This window comes from Salmo salar, chromosome ssa16 (assembly GCF_905237065.1).
Source record: "Salmo salar chromosome ssa16, Ssal_v3.1, whole genome shotgun sequence".
Classification (NCBI taxonomy): Eukaryota; Metazoa; Chordata; class Actinopteri; order Salmoniformes; family Salmonidae; genus Salmo; species Salmo salar.
The window spans coordinates 76,898,485-76,919,451 of NC_059457.1; the positions used below are offsets into that span (position 1 = coordinate 76,898,485).

Consider the following 20,967-nt stretch of genomic DNA (forward strand, 5'->3'; position numbering starts at 1 on the left):
TATTTTCTCCCAATTCAGAGACCGTGTGACAATGCTTTTGTATCATCAAATAAATACAAGTTAGAAAAGCAGAGTTGTGATTTCTAATGCGTTAATGAGGTCCGCTGTATTTGGATTGGGCCGTTTTTTATGTCTAGAAAGAACAATATTTTACTGGGATCCTTTGTTCACTGTGGCCTTGAAATGTACATTATGTCTTAGAAGTTGAAACACTGCAGCGCAAAACAATTCATTATTTCTGCAGACATACTGTTAGCACACACTGGTGAAAGTAATTACATTCATGGATTATTTGACAATTGTGTTTAATGACTCGTCATAAAACAATAAAACAATTTTAAATGTCAGTTTCTGTACAACGCTTGCTAAGCAGTTTTATTTATATATAGAAAATGTACGAGGAGTTGTTAAAATGACAAAACTCCTTCAAATTTAATGGCAGGTACTCTGGAAAAAAATAACAGCATTCCATCAACAAATATTTTCAAGCAATAAATATGTATTTATAAATAGTGTAAATTTACATCAAGATTAGAAACATAACAAAAATCACATCAAACTTTATTCCTTAAAAGGAGAAGTTAGCTCTTTTTATTAACAACCAAATCTGTATTTTGATGAAAATGGCATGTTATAGAAGTCCACACTTTTATGCGATTTCACTTGTTTGAGAAAGTTAAACAGCGAATCATTTCCTCATCGTTGTGCAGTATGGGGGCCCTGAAAAAAAACGTGATAAAGGTCTTTGAAATTGTGTCATTCCGCAATGCTATACTCCATTTTGTGCGTCTCAAGACATTTCCCCATATCCAGCTGTTTCATTCTCCATGTAGACTGCTGCTACAGGTAACTGCCAAAATAAAGGAAACACTATAGGGCGTTGGGACAACAAGAGCTGCCAGAACAGCTTCAATGCACCGTGGCATAGATTCAACAAGCGTCTGGAAGTGCCTGTGTGGAAGCACCTGCTTCAATATACTTTGTATCCCTCATTTACGCAAGTGTTTTGGCTGTGACCTGTAGAATGGACGGAGGTATCGCAACAAAATGGAATATAACGTTGCGGATAAAGTTCAGAATGACAACGTCATCTTTACACTATCTAAAGACATGCTTTACTACTGAGAGCATTTCCGTTTCAAAAAGGACATTGGGGTATATTTGGAGCCTTTGTTCATTTTTCAGAACCCACATACTGCACAACGAGGATGAAGGAATTCAAATCGCTGGTTGTGGTAAGTTTCTCAAATCCAAGTGAAATCGCAAAAAACTGTCTGGACCCTTCAATAACGTGCCATTTACATCAAAAATATATTTGGTTGTAAAAAAAGCTAAATTCTCCTTTAGGTCAATGTGCAACCCATTTTTCTTTGTGACTTGGCTATTGATTTTCCAACATTTTTCCTCTTTTTTTAAACCTAATAAACAACCAAAAACTGAACGTCATAGCTCCAAAATAACAAAGATAAAACATAAAAGCTGTAAAAAAAAAAAAGAGGGAAAATCACCTAAACTCTTCACATTACAATTTTTTTGTAGATTTTGCCATCCAAAGAGTCTTAAAATTACTATCTACTATAGAAAAAGACCAGTTAGGCTAGTGCTCCTTAGAGGGAAGGAAAACAAAGGGATCACATCTCAGCCTGTTAACAGAATAATAATTAAAAAAAGAGAACAGGTTGTCCAGTCAGTAGTCTTTTAGGGTGGTGTTGCCAGTTGTGACAGATACAATATCTACAAAACACCTTCACTCAATAATAATTCCCGCCCCTTTCCCAAATGTTTTTGGATTAAGTCCTCCATTAAAAAGAGCTGAACCATTGTTACGAGGGGGGAGTCCTGTGTTGGGAAGTGCGCTCTCTGGCGCCCCCCAGGGGGAAGAGGGGGGTTGACACGGCGCACTTGACAGGTTGCATAGACACACGCAGCCGCTGCTGCCTCCAGCCGTCGCTGTGGAGAACAGCCATACGGGGGAGACTGTCTCGACTTTCCTGAATATCAGAAATGGTCCATTTTTCCTTTGAAATGAAAGTTCCTGTAATGCTTGGTCGCCCCACAGAAGCCGAAGGGATGTCTAATGTCAAGATGAAGATGAATGCAGAGGGGCCTGGCGAGAAAGAGGGGGAGTTCAATACCAATTCAACGCATGAAACAGGGAACAAAAAAAGGTATTTTATAGAATTCCATTTATTGAAATGCACATGGAACTCACTCGACAGAAACACCGGCCAATATACCAATCAAATGAGGAAGTAGTCCTTTAATAGGATCTCTATGTACATCCCAACAATGTCAATAGAGCCAAATCAAAGTGTGACTTACTAGTGTGAACTGGTCGTAGACCTGCATGAGATCATCCATCCGGTGTTTCTCTACAACCACAAAGTTGTCCAGCTCGGCGCTGCCTTTCCGGGCACAGTCCTGGCAGTGAACCACGTACTGCTTCTGCTTCCTGGAGAGGAGCTCGCTCCGCACAAACAGCAGGTTAAACACCTCCACCTGGAACAGAGTCAACACCAATCAGTTAACCAACACACATCAGTAACTAGGGATGGGCATGCGTAATAGAGTAGTGGACCTGAGGTGAAAACTCCATCTTGAAGCTGTTCAGTCATATCCCTGTAAGCCGGGGGAGGGTTCTACTTAGCTGTAGGGAATTGGTTTAAGGTCATACCAAGGACCATCTAGCTATTTCATTTAGAATTTTAACACCCCTTGAAGTAGAATTAACATACATACAACAGTTTGGGGTCACTTAAATTCCCTTGTTTTCCATTAAAATATACATGAGTTGCAAAATGAATAGGAAATAGTCAAGATGTTGACAAGGTTATAAATAATGATTTTTAATTGAAATAACTGTGTCCTTCAAACTTTGCTTCGTCAAAGAATCCTTCATTTGCAGACATTTGGCATTCTAGTTGTCAATTTCTTGAGGTAATCTGAAGAGATTTCAGCCCATGCGTCCTGAAGCACCTCCCACAAGTTAGATTGGCTTGATGGGCACTTCTTACGTACCATACGGTCAAGCTGCTCCCACAACAGCGCAATAGGGTTGAGATCCGGTGACTTTGCTGGCTACACCATTACAGACAGAATACTAGCTGACTGCTTCTTCCCTAAATAGTTTTGCATAGTTTGGAGCTGTGCTTTAGGTTGTTATCCTGTTGTAGGAGGAAATTGGCTCCAATTAAGCTGTTGACGTCAAGACTGGTGTTTCGCGCCGTCCACAGGGTATGGCATGGCGTTGCAAAATGGCGTGAGTCTTCCTTCTTCAAGATCCCTTTAACCCTGTACAAAGCTTTACCACCACCAAAGTACCCCCAGACCATCAGTTTGCCTCCACCATGCTTGAGATGGCATCAAGCACCCCTTCATGTTTTCTGCGTCTCACAAATGTTCTTTGTGATCCGAATACCTCAAATTTAGATTTGTCTGTCCATAACACTTTTCCCCAATCTTCTTGTGTCCAGTGTGTGTTCTTTTGCCCATCTTAATATTTTCATTTTATTGGCTAGTCTGAGATCTGGCTTTTTCTTTGCTACTCTGCCTAGAAGGCCAGCATCCTGGAGTCACCTCTTCACTGTTGACGTCGAGACTGGTGTTTTGCGGGTACTATTTAATGAAGCTGCCAGTTGAGGACTTGAGGCATCTTTCTCAAACTAGACACTAATGTACTTGTCCTCTTGTTCAGTTGTGCACTGGGGCCTCCCACTCCCTCTATTCTGGTTAGAGCCAGTTTGCACTGTTCTGTGAAGGAAGTAGTACACAGCGTTGTACAAGATCTTCAGTTTCTTGCATGGAATAACCTTCATTTCTCAGAACAAGAATAGACTGACGAGTTTCAGAAGAAGTTCTTTGTTTCTGGCCATTTTGAGCCTGTAATTGAACCCACAAATGCTGATGCTCCAGATATTCAACTAGTCTAAAGAAGGCCAGTGTTATTGCTTCTTTAAATCAGCACAACAGTTTTCAGCTGTGCTAACACAAATGCAAAAAGGGTTTCCTAATGATCAATTAGCCTTTAAAAATTATAAACTTTGATTAGCTAACAACGTGCCATTGGAACACAGGAGTGATGGTTGCTGATAATGGGCCTCTGTACACCTATGTAGATATTCCATAAAAAATAAAGTAGTTTCCAGGTACAATAGTCATTTACAATATTAACAATGTCTACACTGTATTTCTGATCAATTTGATGTTATTTTAACCTCTTGGGGCTAGGTGGGACGCTAGCGTGCCACCCGTGGTGCACTCCATCAACAGCAGGTGCATTTCAAGAGCGGCAAATTTGAATCCAAATAAATGTCAAAATTCAAATTTTTCAAAAATACAACTATGTTACACCATTTGAAAGATAAACATCTCCTTAATCTAACCACGTTTTACGATTTCAAAAAGGTTTTACGGCGAAAGCATAAATTTAGAGTATGTTAGGACAGTACATTTACAAGAGTTGTGTGTAATGTTTTGTCAAGTCAAAGACAGGGTCACCAAAACCATAAAACCAGCTAAAATGATGCACTAACCTTTTACAATCTCCATCAGATGACACTCCTAGGACATTATGTTAGACAATGCATGCATTTTTAGTTCTATCAAGTTGATATTTATATCCAAAAACAGCGTTTTACTATGGCATTGATGTTGAGGAAATCGTTTCCCTCCAATAACCGGCAGTCAAGTCAGCGTCACAAATTAAATAATTAAAATTAGAAAACATTGGTAAAATATTATATTGTCATTTAAAGAATTATAGATTTACATCTTTTGAACGCAATCAACTTGCCAGATTTAAAAATAACCTTACTGGGAAATCACACTTTGCAATAATCTGAGCACTGCGCCCAGAAAAATACGGCGTTGCGATACAGACTAGACGTCATGTTGGGGAGATCTAAAATCGAAAATACTATGTAAATAATCCATTACCTTTGATTCTCTTCATCAGATGTCACTTCCAGGTATCACAGGTCCATAACGAATGTAGTTTTGTTCAAAAAAGCTCATCATTTATGTCCAAAAATCTCCGTCTCGTTAGCACATGATGTAAGCCAGCCGGACTTCTCGTCATGAACGAGGGGAAAAATATATTTCCGTTCGTTCAAACATGTCAAACGTTGTATAGCATAAATCATTAGGGCCTTTTTTAACCAGAACATGAATAATATTCAAGGTGGACGAATGCATACTCTTTTATAACGTATTGGAACGAGGGTACCCAACATCAACTCGCGCGCAAGGTGTCTAATGGGCCATCATCGTTCCATGGCTCTTGTTCGGTCAGATCTCCCTCCAGAAGACTCAAAACACTTTGTAAAGGCTGGTGACATCTAGTGGAAGCAATAGGAAGTGCCAAAATATTCCTAAACCCCTGTGTTTTTCAATGGGATAGGTTTAAAGTCAATACAACACATCAGGTATCCACTTCCTGTCAGAAAATGTCTCAGGGTTTTGCCTGCCAAATGAGTTCTGTTATACTCACAGACACCATTCAAACAGTTTTGGAAACTTTAGAGTGTTTTCTATCCATATATAATAAGTATATGCATATTGTAGTTACTGGGTAGGATTAGTAACCAGATTAAATCGGGTACATTTTTTTTATCCAGACGTGCAAATGCTGCCCCCTAGACCCAACAGGTTAAGATGAGTTAACTGTAATATCAACAGGTTATATTATATCGTGGAACAGTCCTCAAAAAAGTAGTAACCTCAGCAATGTGGCGCTTGCTTGTAGAATGGCATAGCCTTGTTTTGTTAATTTGGCAGACAAGACTCTTCTCTCCCACGAGCTTATCAAAGTCAAGACACCTACACTACATGACCAAAAGTATGTGGACGCCTGCTCATCGGCTATCTCATTCCAAAATCATGGGCATTAATATGGAGTTGCTTCCATTCAGCCACGCGCCTCAGTGAGGTCAGGCGATTGGGCCTGGCTCGCAGTCGGTGTTCTAATTAATCCCAAAGGTGTTCGATTGGGTTGAGGTCAGGGCTCTGTGCAGGCCTATCAAGTGCAGGCCTTCCACATCGATCTCAACAAACCATTTCTGTATGGACCTCGCTTTGTGCACTGGGCATTGTCATTTTGAAACAGGAAAGGGCCTTCCCCAAACTTTTTCCACGAAGTTGGAAGCATAGAATCGTCTAGAATGTCACTGTATGCTGTAGCATTAAGATTTCCCTTCACTTGAACTAAAGGGCCTAGCCCGAACCATGAAAAACAACCCCAGACCATTATTCCTCCACCACCAAACTTTACAGTTGGCACTATGCATTCGGGCAGGTAGCGTTCTCCTGGCATCTGCCAAACCCAGATTTGTCCATCAGACTGCCAGATGGTGAAGTGTGATTCATCACTCCAGAGAACGCGTTTCCACTGCTCCAGAGTCCAATGTCGGCTAGCTTTACACCACTCTAGCCGAAGCTTGGCATTGCGCATGGTCATCTTAGGCTTGTGTGCATCTCCTCAGCCATGGAAACCCATTTCATGAAGCTCCAGATGAACAGTTCTTGTGCTAACGTAGCTTCCAGAGGCCATTTGGAAGTTGGTAGTGAGTGTTGCAACAGACGATTTTTACTAGCTTCAGCACACGGCGGTCCCGTTCTGAGCTTGTCTGGCCTACCACTTCGCAGCCGAGCCGTTGTTGCTCCAAAATGTTTCCACTTCACAATAACAGCACTTACAGTTGACCGGGACAGCCCAAGCAGGGCAGAAATTTGACGAACTGACTTGTTGGAACTGACTTGTTTGGCCATGTGTGTTTTATAGTTCATCTTTTTATAATTTAACAGAATAAAATAGAACAGAATAGTGTGTTGCGTCTGGAACAGTTATTCTCAGGGATCATTTTAAATGGGGCTCAATTTGGCCAGTTCATGGTTACAGACCCAAACCTTTTGGATATACAGAAGTTCTATTTAGTTATTATGCCTGTTCTTTGGAATGTTTTTAATGGGTTATCAGTTCTCCATGGGATGAATTATGGCCAGGACATCTGTTTCGTGAATAGGCCTAGGCTTAATGATTCTGATAAATGTCTTTATCAAAGTCATGTTTTTAGTGTGGAACCTGTCTATGTTTAGGGTGTAATAGCGAAGAATAACCCATTCTGAGTGCCGCTAGCAGTTTGCAAGGTAGGGTTGTCATTAATGTTAGTTACCACAGCCATAAAGTCATACACCCTGCCTGTTTCATGAAATCTCTTATTTTATACTTTTATCCCTAACCACACTGTTAACCTTATGCCTAACCTTAAGCACATTTTTGTTTGCGGGACACAGCCCCTATATGGAAAGATAAGACTCACGAACATGGTGCTTTTCGGAACCCAAAAGCATCTTGACTCGTCTGAAGTCTGTACAGCCGATTATGCCAACTTCTGTCTGTAGCCCATCAGTTTGGGCTACACACTAATATGACCCCTCTGTGGAAAGGTTTTGCTCTAGGATGCCCACAGGCCTCACAAGACTTGTCTGAAAGTGCCCCGGTACCAGTTGAAAAAATGAATGGAAGTATATATGGAGACAGTTTAGTGCCAAAAAATAAGGGTTTAAATATATGTAAAAGAAATATATTTTGTTGACTGATCTTATCTCTCAGATATAGGACAGACACTACAGAACAAACTTCATTGGGTTTATTTTGGGGAACTGTTCCATGTAGTGAATCTGTTATTCATTGTGTTTGTATGGGCTATATATCTATCGCTCTCTCACACTACCGGGGTCACTTAGAAAGGTCCATGTTTTTGAAAGAAAAGCATTTCTTTTTTTTTTGCCCTTTTTAACCTGTTGGGTCTAGGGGGCAGCATTTGCACGTCTGGATAAAAAAAATGTACCCGATTTAATCTGGTTACTAATCCTACCCAGTAACTACAATATGCATATACTTATTATATATGGATAGAAAACACTCTAAAGTTTCCAAAACTGTTTGAATGGTGTCTGTGAGTATAACAGAACTCATTTGGCAGGCAAAACCCTGAGACATTTTCTGACAGGAAGTGGATACCTGATGTGTTGTATTGACTTTAAACCTATCCCATTGAAAAACACAGGGGTTTAGGAATATTTTGGCACTTCCTATTGCTTCCACTAGATGTCACCAGCCTTTACAAAGTGTTTTGAGTCTTCTGGAGGGAGATCTGACCGAACAAGAGCCATGGAACGATGATGGCCCATTAGACACCTTGCGCGAGTTGATGTTGGGTACCCTCGTTCCAATACGTTATAAAAGAGTATGCATTCGTCCACCTTGAATATTATTCATGTTCTGGTTAAAAAAGGCCCTAATGATTTATGCTATACAACGTTTGACATGTTTGAACGAACGGAAATATATTTTTTCCCCTCGTTCATGACGAGAAGTCCGGCTGGCTTACATCATGTGCTAACGAGACGGAGATTTTTGGACATAAATGATGAGCTTTTTTGAACAAAACTACATTCGTTATGGACCTGTGATACCTGGAAGTGACATCTGATGAAGAGAATCAAAGGTAATGGATTATTTACATAGTATTTTCGATTTTAGATCTCCCCAACATGACGTCTAGTCTGTATCGCAACGCGTATTTTTCTGGGCGCAGTGCTCAGATTATTGCAAAGTGTGATTTCCCAGTAAGGTTATTTTTAAATCTGGCAAGTTGATTGCGTTCAAAAGATGTAAATCTATAATTCTTTAAATGACAATATAATATTTTACCAATGTTTTCTAATTTTAATTATTTAATTTGTGACGCTGACTTGACTGCCGGTTATTGGAGGGAAACGATTTCCTCAACATCAATGCCATAGTAAAACGCTGTTTTTGGATATAAATATCAACTTGATAGAACTAAAAATGCATGCATTGTCTAACATAATGTCCTAGGAGTGTCATCTGATGGAGATTGTAAAAGGTTAGTGCATCATTTTAGCTGGTTTTATGGTTTTGGTGACCCTGTCTTTGACTTGACAAAACATTACACACAACTCTTGTAAATGTACTGTCCTAACATACTCTAAATTTATGCTTTCGCCGTAAAACCTTTTTGAAATCGTAAAACGTGGTTAGATTAAGGAGATGTTTATCTTTCAAATGGTGTAACATAGTTGTATTTTAGAAAAATTTGAATTTTGACATTTATTTGGATTCAAATTTGCCGCTCTTGAAATGCACCTGCTGTTGATGGAGTGCACCACGGGTGGCACGCTAGCGTCCCACCTAGCCCCAAGAGGTTAAATGGCACTTTTTATTTTTTTTATTCACTGAGCCAAGGCAATTTAGCAATTAGGATTTGTTATGTGTAACGGTTATGATATTAGGCATTGTTGATCACTGTTTGCAAATAGATAATGTGCTTTTTTCCCATTTGAGTAGTCAAAAAATAAATAAAAAGAACAGTCAAAACTTGTAAAATGCCCATTCCTATCTGTAATACAGTCAACCAACGCACACGTCAGTAACAGTCAACAAACACTGAAGTCAGAAACTGTCATGGACTATAGTCAATTTCTCAGTCGTCAACCAGAACATTACTGTCAGTTACTCAAAACAAACCTATCAATACTGACAATGTAATGACTGTGTGGGGTAGCAGCTTGGGTAAGGGACTAGGGGTTGAAATGGGCCGGAGCCCCTGACGTACCTCACAGATGGTGCAGTAGTGTGCAGGCTCATCCCTGTTCCTGCTCTGCAGTACTGTCTCCTTCCCTGCTGCGGCTAGAGCCTCCTTCACCGACTGACACTGCTTCAGCGTCCTCAGCAGGCAGTACCTACAGCAAACACACCATCACATTAAAAGAAACTCAGACACCTACACATTTTAAGGTTACGTTTTCCAGCAGCCACATCATCAAAATGCACGTCATCATCCAATCTGAAGCCCTGTCACTCCAGGGATGCAAACTGCTGAGGGCACAAAAATATAGCTTTTTTTTGTTGCACTGAGACATGCAAAAATATCCCTGCTAAGGGGAAATGCAGGTTTTAACTAATTAAACAACAAAAGAACAGGATCAGTCTCTGTGTGTAAAATAAAAAGTGGTTCATGTGAACCTAACTCACAGAAAAAAAATGTAAGGAAAGCAATCCAATATTATTTGTTGCCTAGACTTTACTGCAAATGACACTCGAAGTCTTGAGGGAAAAAAACAATACACTAATATAGCAGTTAGCCTTTATAATAGAACGCTTGTGACCACACCCACACGCACACACACACACCTAAATATTGCGTGTGGGAAAAAAACTATGTAGAAATAGAATGAAACAAACAGGCATTCTATTTTTGCTCCATTATAGTGGCCAGTCTAGTACATTTTACATTTTAGTCATTTAGCAGACGCTCTTATCCAGAGCGACTTACAGTAGTGAACGCATACATTTCATACAATTTCATAATTTTTTTTTTCTGTGCTGGCCCCCCGTGGGAATTGAACCCACAACCCTGGCGTTGCAAACACCATGCTCTACCAACTGAGCTACCAACTGAGTAGACGTCGATCAAGTGCACAAGGCTACATTTGTACATGAGTAAAAAATGTAATATTCCCCCCTCACTCACACAAAAGTTTTACTGTCAAATTCAACACAACAAAAGCAATATCTTTGGGCTACACTGCACGTTATTACATTGTACACATTCTGCCTGTGGACATCTGTTGTACAATGTGCCAGCAGAGCATGATACCCTTTGTTGACATAATTGATCTCTTTCAGGCAGAGAGTACACCTGGCAAACCTCTTTTTATCCACTGCAAGGAGTCATATACCAGTTAATACTATAGCGAATTGGTTAGGTTACTAACGTTAGCTCATCTGATGTTGTAACGTTATCTAGCTAGCTATCGGACTTCATTATGTTGCTCAACATTTTTCTGACTAGCTAACGGAGAATTCGATCCAGCTACCACAGCAAGATATTTAATAATGCTTACAACTCTTGATCCACCACACTTTCTCCCTCACCTCAAACTTTCCAAATACCAGTTGTGTTTCGGTTGCAGCTCATGAAGTACGCTTCATCACCTTCTCACCCTGTCTCCGTGGTCAAACTTCTCACCTGCCTCTTTGTTATCGTTCAGGGATGCGCTACTGTAACTGGCAAACTGCCTTTGCACCCTACTGCTGTCTTTCCAGAGCGCGTGCTGATTCTGTAACTAGCAAATTGATCGTCTCTTCTCTCTTCAGTCGCGTGCTGCGCTGCATTCTGTTGTTATGTGAATGATTGGCTGAGCCTTCGATACAGCCAGTATTGCGCCTAACGCACATCACTTGTTCGCTTACAGCCAGTAGTGATCCAAAGAGCCCCCTCTCATCGGATCTACACGAATCACATAGGTCACCTATTTTGGCGTATTTCGCCGAGAGGAAACTAGTTTGCATCCCTGTGTCCCTCTCCACCCCTCATGACAGACTGGACACACATAGTTCTAACATGAACTTGTTCTCAACTTGCCTACCTGGTTAAATAAAGGTGAAATAAATACAGAAAAATGTGGCAGGAGAGATGCTCACAGGGTGAAACTAAACTGTAAAAGACGGTGACTTACTTGATCATCTGGAAGAGCTTGTGGTCGGACACCTTGATGTTGCGGGCCATGTTCCAGGAAAGGTGCACCATGGGTACATGGGACTTGACGCTCTGGAGCTTGTTCCACTCGTAACGCTCCACGGCCAGCTTGTACTGGTGGGCTGTGGATGTTGTGAAATTAATTACAACACTTAACAGGTCTAGAAACAGCTGACAAACTGATTCTGGAGTCAACAATCACTTTAAGAGATAATATCCATGTATTAAATTGTATTCATAAATACATGTCTTTTTTTCATTACTAAGTGTTTTTACAGTAACCGAAGGAGCAAGCAAAAGCTGCATCAGAGGCTTACCACTGAGGGGTCCTACGTTCCAGGCGATGTTGTTGCACCAGCCGATGGCCTGGACCCAGTGGACGGTGCCTGTGTTGAGCCACACCAGGTCCCCCGGCCGCTGGATGAACCGGTAGACAGGCACATCTGCCTCATACAGGTCCTCCAGGTTGGGCCACCACGAACCCATCAGGAAGTTGATGTTGTTTCTGATGGACAGCAAGGGGGGAGAAAAAGAGAGGGGGAGGAAAAGAGCGAGGGGGGTATTTATTTTCAGATGTGGAATTAGGACTCGTATTAAAGACCATCTAATTTCAGTCTTTTCTGTCTTCTGGGCCATTCCTTTGTCTGTGTTTAAAATCAGAATAGTTTTGTTGTGGAAGGCCAGAGAGAAGAGATGGGTTAGTTAGATCTCCCTTGTTTCATTAATGCCCTCATTTCTGGATTCAATTCAGCTGCTTTCCTTCCTTTCACTCAATATCTCCCTGAATCACTCCCTTTTCATTCAGTTTGTTCTTCGTGTTCAAAGCGAGGCACAAAAGAAACCGACCCTCACCTTGACACCCCATCTGACGTCATTCCTTTTTCTCTGCTGTTCTCGCAGACCCCCCCCCCATTTCTCATTCACTGACAACATCACTATTGTATAATGTGTTATCACTAGCCTCTATGGTTGATAGGTCCTTACTTTTCACAGAAGTTGCTCATCACTCCCCAGTAGGGTTCTGGCACAGCAAACCACTCACAGTCCCCAGGGCCGATGTTGATGTTGACAGAGCAGAAGTTATTGTGTTCCTGATGACCTGGACCACAGAGATAAAGCAAGACCGAGTTAGAACTGTATTATGTAACTTTTTGGGCGACCCCCCCCAAAAACCCCATAGAAATGTTATTTATAGATCTGTCATTCTCATTGAAAGCAAGTCTAGAACACGCTAGATCTGTTATGTGAGAAATTTCCATGCTTTCCATTGTTAACTTTTTTGCCTCTTACTTTCGGTTTTGTACACCAGCTTTAACAACAACAAAAAACCCAGAAAATGCAATATTCTCGGTTTTGGAAAATATATTTCACAGCGGTTTAATGATTCTCTACACTGTACTTGTCTTGGCACAAAGTGAATTAGGCAAACTATTAGAATTTCAACCGGGAAATGGTAGAGGGATTTCTGCATAGTGCATCTTTAACAGTGTCTTTGTAACTCATAAGTATCAATATAAAAAAGCACTAGAAACTGCAACAGCTTGTCCTATAGAATTGTATCGCTGTACCGTATAATGTGTGCATCTACCTGGTATTCTGCTGCCGGGGACCTTCATGTAGAGCTGGACAGTGTTCATGCCCAGGATGGTGTGTCCTACGTGGCTGAGCAGATTGCCAGCAGACACCACCCTGGCGAACGCAGGCAGCTTACTCAGCTCCTGCAGCTGTAGCTTCCACCTGAGGGACGAGGAGAAAGGGGGTGTGTTCAGAGGAGGCAATGTGGTTTAGCAACATGTGACCAATGCCATGTCTGACCACAAAAACACGTACTTTCTTTCGTCCGACACGTCAATGTTGGTCCCAAATTTGATGTGCTTTAGGGGACCCCTCCTTTTGCGTGCCGCACTGAACACAGCAGGAAGAAATGATGATTAGAAAAGGTTCAACGGTTGTGAGTATATCAGTGAGAAATCCTGACAGGTGTGTGTTGCTCACCTCTCTGCTGATGCTGGGTCAGTGTCTGAGGGCTCCTTCAACGCCTTCTTCTCATTCTCCTCCTGAGAGTAAAGAGGATCCCATTCAAAAAGACACTGAGCATTGGGAAACAGGTCTGTGTGTGGGTCAGGGTTTCCGTTAGCCTACAATTGCCGGATATTGCCACCCCCCCCCCCCAAAAGAAAAGCCGATAAATAAAAGTCGCTAGCAAAAATAAATCCCATTACAAAATATTGCCATTTATTTTGATGGAAATACTTTTTTTACCGTCATGCTTATCAGTCTGTAGATTATTTGAATAATTTAGTGGAATTAAAATTGTCGTGTTTATTTTTGTTAGCCATCGTGTATCTTATTTATCCAACAACTATCATGTGCACACAGAGCCTATTTTGAGTGAGATTTCCTCAGCTGGTTGCTGCTGGAGTAAACCATGTGATTTTATCAGCCAATTCAATGCACAACAATTTCTAAACGCAATCGCATGTTAACAGTTTTGATACACGATTAAAAAGAGCTACTATTTTTATTTATTTTCAACTGGTAATTGAAGCGGGCCTCCCATTCACCATTCAAGTGCAGGTCAACAAGCTATCAGCGCGTGATCCACCACTTTACAATGTGAGCTGGAGGCAGTATGCATTTTGAAAACATGCTTAAAAATGTTTGAAACCTGAATGTTTATTTTAATTTCAATAAAGTTGTTTCTCAAAACCATTGTCACGTGGTTAATCAAAAATCGGAATTAAAATGATACAAATCTAAAAGTGAAGTCAACTAAGGCGAGATCACCAGCCTGCCATATGGACACTGATATCCCGTGATCCATTGGCAGCTAAAGAAATGACTGCATGGAACTCAGCTTATAGGCAAATACAGCAGTAGGCCTATAACTTCCATTGCTCTTTCACACTGAGGATTTGATTATCGGAAAGTTTGATCAAAATCGTTTACGGCAAGGAACTATAGTATAGTTTTAATATATTATCATTCACAGTGGATGTTAAAAAAACACCAGCAGGACAGGTCCTCAGGCGCGCGCTCCCTCAACATTATCAGGACAGGTATGTCTATGCGTCCTCAGGCGCACGCTCCCTCAACATTATCAGGACAGGTACATCTATGCGTCCTCAGGCGCACGCTCCCTCAACATTATCAGGACAGGTACGTCTATGCGTCCTCAGGCGCACGCTCCCTCAACATTATCAGGACAGGTACGTCTATGCGTCCTCAGGCGCACGCTCCCTCAACATTATCAGGACAGGTACGTCTATGCGTCCTCAGGGGCACGCTCCCTCAACATTATCAGGACAGGTACGTCTATGCGTCCTCAGGCGCACGCTCCCTCAACATTATCAGGACAGGTACGTCTATGTGTCCTCAGGCGCGCGCTCCCTCAACATTATCAGGACAGAGAAACCAGACATGCTCACATGGAGGACTCCAAACAAAACAGAATAAAAACATTTTCAAATCTCGTAATTGGTTACGAAATAACCCAAAACTCATTTCTCACAAGTGTAGCAGGTTGTGAACTCTGCAAACAACGTTCCACTCTTGAGAACGGTAAATGACTCATTAATACAAGCTAGGGCTGGGCTATATGACGATATACATCGTGTGACAATAGAAAAACGTCTATCGTTTCATATTGTGCTCTACCGTTTATTTCGTTTTGTCGCAAATCACTCTTTACGGCAATATTTTTCATCAATTGGAAGGAAATTTGCAACACAAACAAACATGGAAGAGAGTGAACGTGACACGGAGCACGGAGCTCGTACCTAAAAGAGGGTCACATGGACGTGGTTTGGGTATGAAAAGTCTGACACGGACCAGAAAACCGTCCAATGCAAAATATGCCGCAGGACGGTCCCGACAACAGGCTGAAACACCACTAACCTCTTATCACCTACACAAGAATCATGTGAAATAGTACGGAGAGAGTCTACGGATGAGACCCAAAAAACTAGTTCAAATTTAATTTACAGAAAATGTGCTATATCGTGATATGACATTTTGGCCATATCGCCCAGACCTAATACACGCAATACCATAAAACGATGTTACCAAATGACAGAGATTAACGGTACATTCACTACTGGTGATGGCATATCACTGTATTCAGCAAAGCTGTCATCAAGGCAAAGGGTGGTTACTTAGAAGAATCTCAAATATATTTTGATTTGTTTGTTTTGTGGTTACTACATGATTCCATGCGTGTTATTTCATAGTTTTGATGTCTTCACTATTATTCTACAATGACGAAAACTGGAAATTTAAAAACCCTTGAATGAGTAGGTGTTGCCAAACTTTTGACTGGTACTGTCTAATGGGGAATTGATAAAAATAAAAAATATTCACACAATAAAAAAATGAATGCGTACGATTTGGCGAGCAACAGCCGAGTCATTCTGGAGAGCGACTCGTCTCCATCTTCGCCACACACCCCTCCCCTTCTTCTTGTCTAAACATTTAAAATGATACTCAACACACATTATCTTCATTTGAGATGTTTTTCTACTGACAGCCACAACTCAGGCTCATCGCCATGCGGGTTGGCCACATTACGGGCTTCCCGAGCTTGTGATTTGAAACAATCAGATATTTTTGTCAAAATAAGCTAATGATCCTCGATCCCTCTGTGGCCAAGTCATGCTTTCTGGTGAAGAATTTTGAATGATTACAGACAGGTGTAATTATTACATCTACTTCCCTACTGGACCCACCACTATGCCATCTATCTACTGTTCTATTGGTTTTCAGATCAACTTTCTTTAGTTGTCCAGAAGCCAAGGCACCATCCTAGTCATATTAACAACCCATCCTAGTTGTTGCCTCTAGAAACTTAGAAAGAGGGGGGATCTAACAGAGATTTTCATCAGTCACATATGGAACTGCTACCAGGTGACCTGTTTAGAATGGTGTTTCCCACCAAATTGCATTTTGGCAAATGTTTGAATATGATGTTTTATTGTCTGCTTCATTACAGGAGTTGCATGTTCTGTTAAGCTACATTACCATAATCTACATGTGATTTCTGTCATTCTGAGCACCGTGGGTGGATGCCTTAACGGTCTACGCACCCAATGCATATGGATCCGGTAAATTTACATCTTTCCATTCACGTTCTCCAGCGCCACATTTTCCTAACGGAAACCCTGGGGGGGGGGTGTGTGTATGTCCCTCTACTAACCCGAAGTGACTCCTGGAAGGAGGCAGCCTGGTACTGGGCGTATTTGGCGATGGTGGTGTGAGCTCGGCCGCTCTCGCAGCGCCACATCTTCTTGGTGCCACTCAGGTCCCAGTTCTCGTCAGCGGGCTGAGACAGCTGGGTACGACACTCAACCAGATGGTCTGGGTTAGCCTCCACTAGGGTCTTAGTAGAGAACAGACCCAGGTCTGAGAGAGGGGGAAAGAGGTAGGAGATGGTTATGAAAAAGAGAGCGAGAGAGAGTGAACATGGGGTGGAAGCAGGCACTCACTCAAATAAAGGGCATGGAAACCTGCTAATGCTCAAGCTGCATTGGGCCTTGCATAAGTGCAACATCAAAGTGAATGGTCAGCACCAAGGACTCTTTCATGGGGCATTTCTCAACTGAATTGGTTCAACTCTTGCGTCCTCTCTCGCCTCTTTTCGAAAAAGGTCAAAGGTAATTGAGGAGAGGCGGCAAAGAGGGAGAATTTTAAAGCTCTTCGAAGGAATCAGGTAAGATACTCATACCTAGTTAAATAAATAAATGGTTAAGTCAGTTAATAAGAACAAATTCTTATTTACAATGACGGCCTACCCCGGTCAAACCCTAACCCGCTGGGCCCTACGGGACTCTCAATCACTGCCGGTTGTGATCAGCCTGGAATCGAACCAGGGTCTGTAGTGACGCCTCTAGCACTGAGATGCAGTGTCTTAGACCGTGAGAGAGCAGCAGTTGATGAAAGATGGCTATTGAGGGGGGGGAGGACTCATCCGTTCACCTACTAACAAATGAACATCTCCTCCACCACTTACCGGTTTCAAGGTCACTGAGGAGAGAGGGTGGTTGAAGGACTTTTGCCCAAATGAGAAAAGGCAAAACCGGGTATTGTAATGACAGTCCTAACCAGCAGGTGGCAGTAGAAATGGTAGACTCACCCAGTTTGAGCGCCCCGGCCAGCCCTCTGATGACGGTGACAGGGTTGGAGGGGTTTGTGCAGAACTGGTGCAGCGGAGGGAAGAAGGCATCCCTCTTATTCTCCAGCTGGGGATCAAATACACAATAACATTTTTTTTTAAGGGACATTCAACATTATTTCAATTGAAAATATATATATCTCACGTCTTCAAAACACCACCCTTTGAATGTTGAGTGTATATACATTTGTAAGATTCTCATCAGAATCAAAACATTGACTAAAACATTCCCCTTTCATTATTATACTATGACAAGAAGTCTTTCTTCCATACTCACATAGATGCTTGGTGTGGGGGGGTTGAGTTTGTCCTTGGGCAGGACTGGGGAGGGAGGAGGGGGCAGGCGAGGAGGGGGACACTTATCCAGCAGGATACTGCTGCTAGACAGACCGTTCTTCCCCAGGTTTCTGAAAGAGAGAAAAACAGGGAAATGAGCGACAAATAGAGAGATGGACAAAGAGAGAAAAAGGTACAAACAAGATTAGCCTCTTGGTTTTACAGTATAATCTCTGCTCTGACAGTTCCCTCTACCAACAAATGCAATACGACATCTTCCCAAAAGAGGGAGACAATCAAAAAGTTCCTACAGCCCAAGAAGAAATGGTACTGGGTCCCCCCCAGTCTAACCTGCAGGCCTTGAGCACGTCAGTGGAGGAGGGGTAGATGGACACGGAGGAAGAGGATGATGGGGGGGTGCAGGCATGGGGTGGCGTGGGTCTGCGACATGTGGCAGGGGGGTCCGCCTTCAACGGGCTCTGGGAGTCCTCGGAGATGCCCCCCTTGCCGTTGCCATTGACGACGGTGGCGGGGCCGGCTGATGATAATGCGGCGTTGGTGGTGGAGGGGCTGTTGAGGCCGTGCGGGCCCGTCGACTGGCCGGGCTCGGTGGATTTGGGCGAGGGGGTGGCGGTGGACATGGCAGAGATGGGGGAGGAAGCGGCCGAGGAGACGGCCGGGTGGATGTTGTTGATCTTCTTGTGGGGGGCGGAGGTGGTGGGGGTGTGGTCGCCCCCCTTAGGATTGTCTGAGCTGTGGTGAGGAGACCGGTTGCTCATCCCGCCGTCTCCCGCCGCCGACTGTATGTGATTGGATAAGCCTTCCGCCGCGGCAGTGCTATTGGCCGTCGTTGTCTCCCCAGGCCCCTTTGTTGCCGTGGCTGCGGGGCCGTTGCCGAGGGGCGTGCTCTCTTTGGTAGAAGGGGTGCCGGGTGCTCCACCTGAGGTAGCAGAGTGAGGGGGAGAAGGGGGGGACGGGAGGTGGTTGAGAGCCTGTTGCCGCGGCGACGGGGTGGCGGAATGTCCAACCTGATTGTGGGGCGTCTGTGGGTGCGAGAGGGGGTGGGTTGACCCCCCAGAGGAGGAGAGAGACCCATCCCCATTAGGACCCGCCCAATGTGGTGCGGAACCCTTCTGAAGCCCCTGTAAGGAGACGGGAGCAGGGTGGGAACCCCACCGTTAGATCAGAATAAGGACTGTAGCTAAAGAACATATAGTCGGTCTAGTTCTCTTCTCACTAAGGAACATTGAGATAACGAAGCAAGAACTAGCACAGAAAATAATAGCAGTTCAGTCAGAGCCTATATGAGCTTCACACAGACCTGAATAGAGTGAACAGGTAGAGTCCTACCTGAGTGGAGTTTAGGTGCAGGGCCCGGCGCGCTGTGTCCTGTGATTGGGTGCTTGTGCAGGTGTGAGGTAGTAGTGCGCCGGGCTGCAGGTAAGGCACGTCTCCGTTGGGTCCTGTGGCCGCCACCGGGTCATCATCATTATTATTATTATTGCCCACAGAAAGAGTGTCAGAGTGTCCGTGTGGTGTCCCGCCTGCCAGAGGCCCGTTGGCCAGTGGTCGAGGGGGGCAGGGGGGCCGCAACGAGCCCTGAGGGGCCAGGTGGGGCCGGGAGGGGGGCAGACTAGAGTGAGGAGGGGGAAGAGAGTTGGTAGCTGAGGGGCCGTTGGGGAGGGAGGGACGCAGCTGTCCAGATGCATTCTGTCTCATCTGTAGAATACAACATAATCACAACATAAGGGTTTAGTCTAATTAACAGCAGCACTTTCAGTGGATTAACATGAATTAGTCAATATATTACTACTCTACATTAGAATAATTTGAAGAGACATACAGTATACTGCTTGCAGGCCATCAGGTAAACATCTGGGGGTAATAAGCGTGTGTATGTGTGTACCTGCTGCTGGTGCTGCTGCATTAGGTTGAGTTGTGCCTCCAGCTGCTCCAGCATCTGCAGCTGCAGGGGCTTCAGACTGGCCCGGTTACTCCTCAACTGGTCCAGGAGCTGGGAGCACCGAGGATGTACAGATTAGTGTGTGTATGTGTAGAGACAAAATCAGCAGGGGGACGCAGGTGTGAGTGGCAGGGCAGGGTTTGTTAAGTGTGTGTTTACCTGCAGTTTCTGTGGCGACAGGTACCAGTTGGGGACCGGCTGCTGTGCCGAGTTACTAGCCCAGGAATCTGGCTGGCTCTGCAAAAGGAGTGTTTGAGAGTTAGGAGTGAGAGATTCCTCATCTTCAGCCAACCTAAAATATTTAAATGGATGCGAGTGATATTGTAACATACTGCTCACATGATTTCCTATGCTACCTGATAGACAAATCATGTCTGTTCTACAAAAACACATCAGACCTCCATCTGAATATAGTGTAATGTACCTTGGCTGGGCTGGAGGCCCTCCTCCTCTTGGCAGGGCTGGATTGGTCCTCCCCCTGGCCCATAGGGCCCACGTGTGGGGGCAGAGCCTGGCCCGATCCCCCTCCCTCTGAGCTGTGCTGGGGCTTACACGCCTACAGAGAGGGAGGGAAGGGGAGGAGAAGGAGGAGAGAGAGTGAAGGGGTTGCAAGGGAGGGCAGTGAAGGGTGTTGAAAACATGATAGAAGGTAAAGTAGTGAGGGATAGTGCACAGAAAGACAGGGAAATACAGGAGGGATGCAGGAGAGAAGAGAGAAAGGGACAGGAAGGGGTAGATCACAGGCAGAGATGGAGCGATAAAAGGAGAGAGCGATAGAGGACGAGAAGAGGGTCGCAGGGAAAATTAAAGGGCAGGTAGCAAGGAGCAGAACGCAAAGTGAAGGATAGAGAGGAAGTGACAGAATAAAGGGATAGGCAGTTAGAGAGGGAGAACAAAAGCAGGAGGGTGATGTTGGGACTTCAAAACACGTACACATTTCTTCCCTGCATTTTTACCAAACAATATGCAATGATACCCTGAAGATGTTTCCATGACCG

General features: G+C 43.5%; 1 protein-coding gene across 2 annotated transcripts in view; it reads right to left on the reverse strand.

Moving 5' to 3' along the window:
• Positions 1–288: 288 nt before the first annotated feature.
• The window catches only part of LOC106574735 (lysine-specific demethylase 6A), a 53,557-nt gene continuing 32,878 nt past the window's right edge, over positions 289–20,967 (reverse strand). For both annotated transcript variants that reach the window (XM_045697931.1, XM_045697930.1), the window contains 17 exons: positions 20,394–20,525; positions 20,129–20,206; positions 19,913–20,020; positions 19,357–19,725; positions 18,358–19,148; positions 18,008–18,137; positions 17,692–17,797; positions 16,756–16,961; positions 13,560–13,621; positions 13,395–13,469; positions 13,153–13,301; positions 12,549–12,663; positions 11,882–12,069; positions 11,545–11,686; positions 9,639–9,765; positions 2,323–2,499; positions 289–2,107 (listed from right to left, as the gene is read on the reverse strand). In XM_045697931.1, the coding sequence (XP_045553887.1) occupies positions 2,081–2,107; positions 2,323–2,499; positions 9,639–9,765; positions 11,545–11,686; positions 11,882–12,069; positions 12,549–12,663; positions 13,153–13,301; positions 13,395–13,469; positions 13,560–13,621; positions 16,756–16,961; positions 17,692–17,797; positions 18,008–18,137; positions 18,358–19,148; positions 19,357–19,725; positions 19,913–20,020; positions 20,129–20,206; positions 20,394–20,525 (2,982 nt within the window). In that variant the 3' untranslated portion in view covers positions 289–2,080. The remainder of the gene's footprint in view (positions 2,108–2,322; positions 2,500–9,638; positions 9,766–11,544; positions 11,687–11,881; positions 12,070–12,548; positions 12,664–13,152; positions 13,302–13,394; positions 13,470–13,559; positions 13,622–16,755; positions 16,962–17,691; positions 17,798–18,007; positions 18,138–18,357; positions 19,149–19,356; positions 19,726–19,912; positions 20,021–20,128; positions 20,207–20,393; positions 20,526–20,967) is intronic.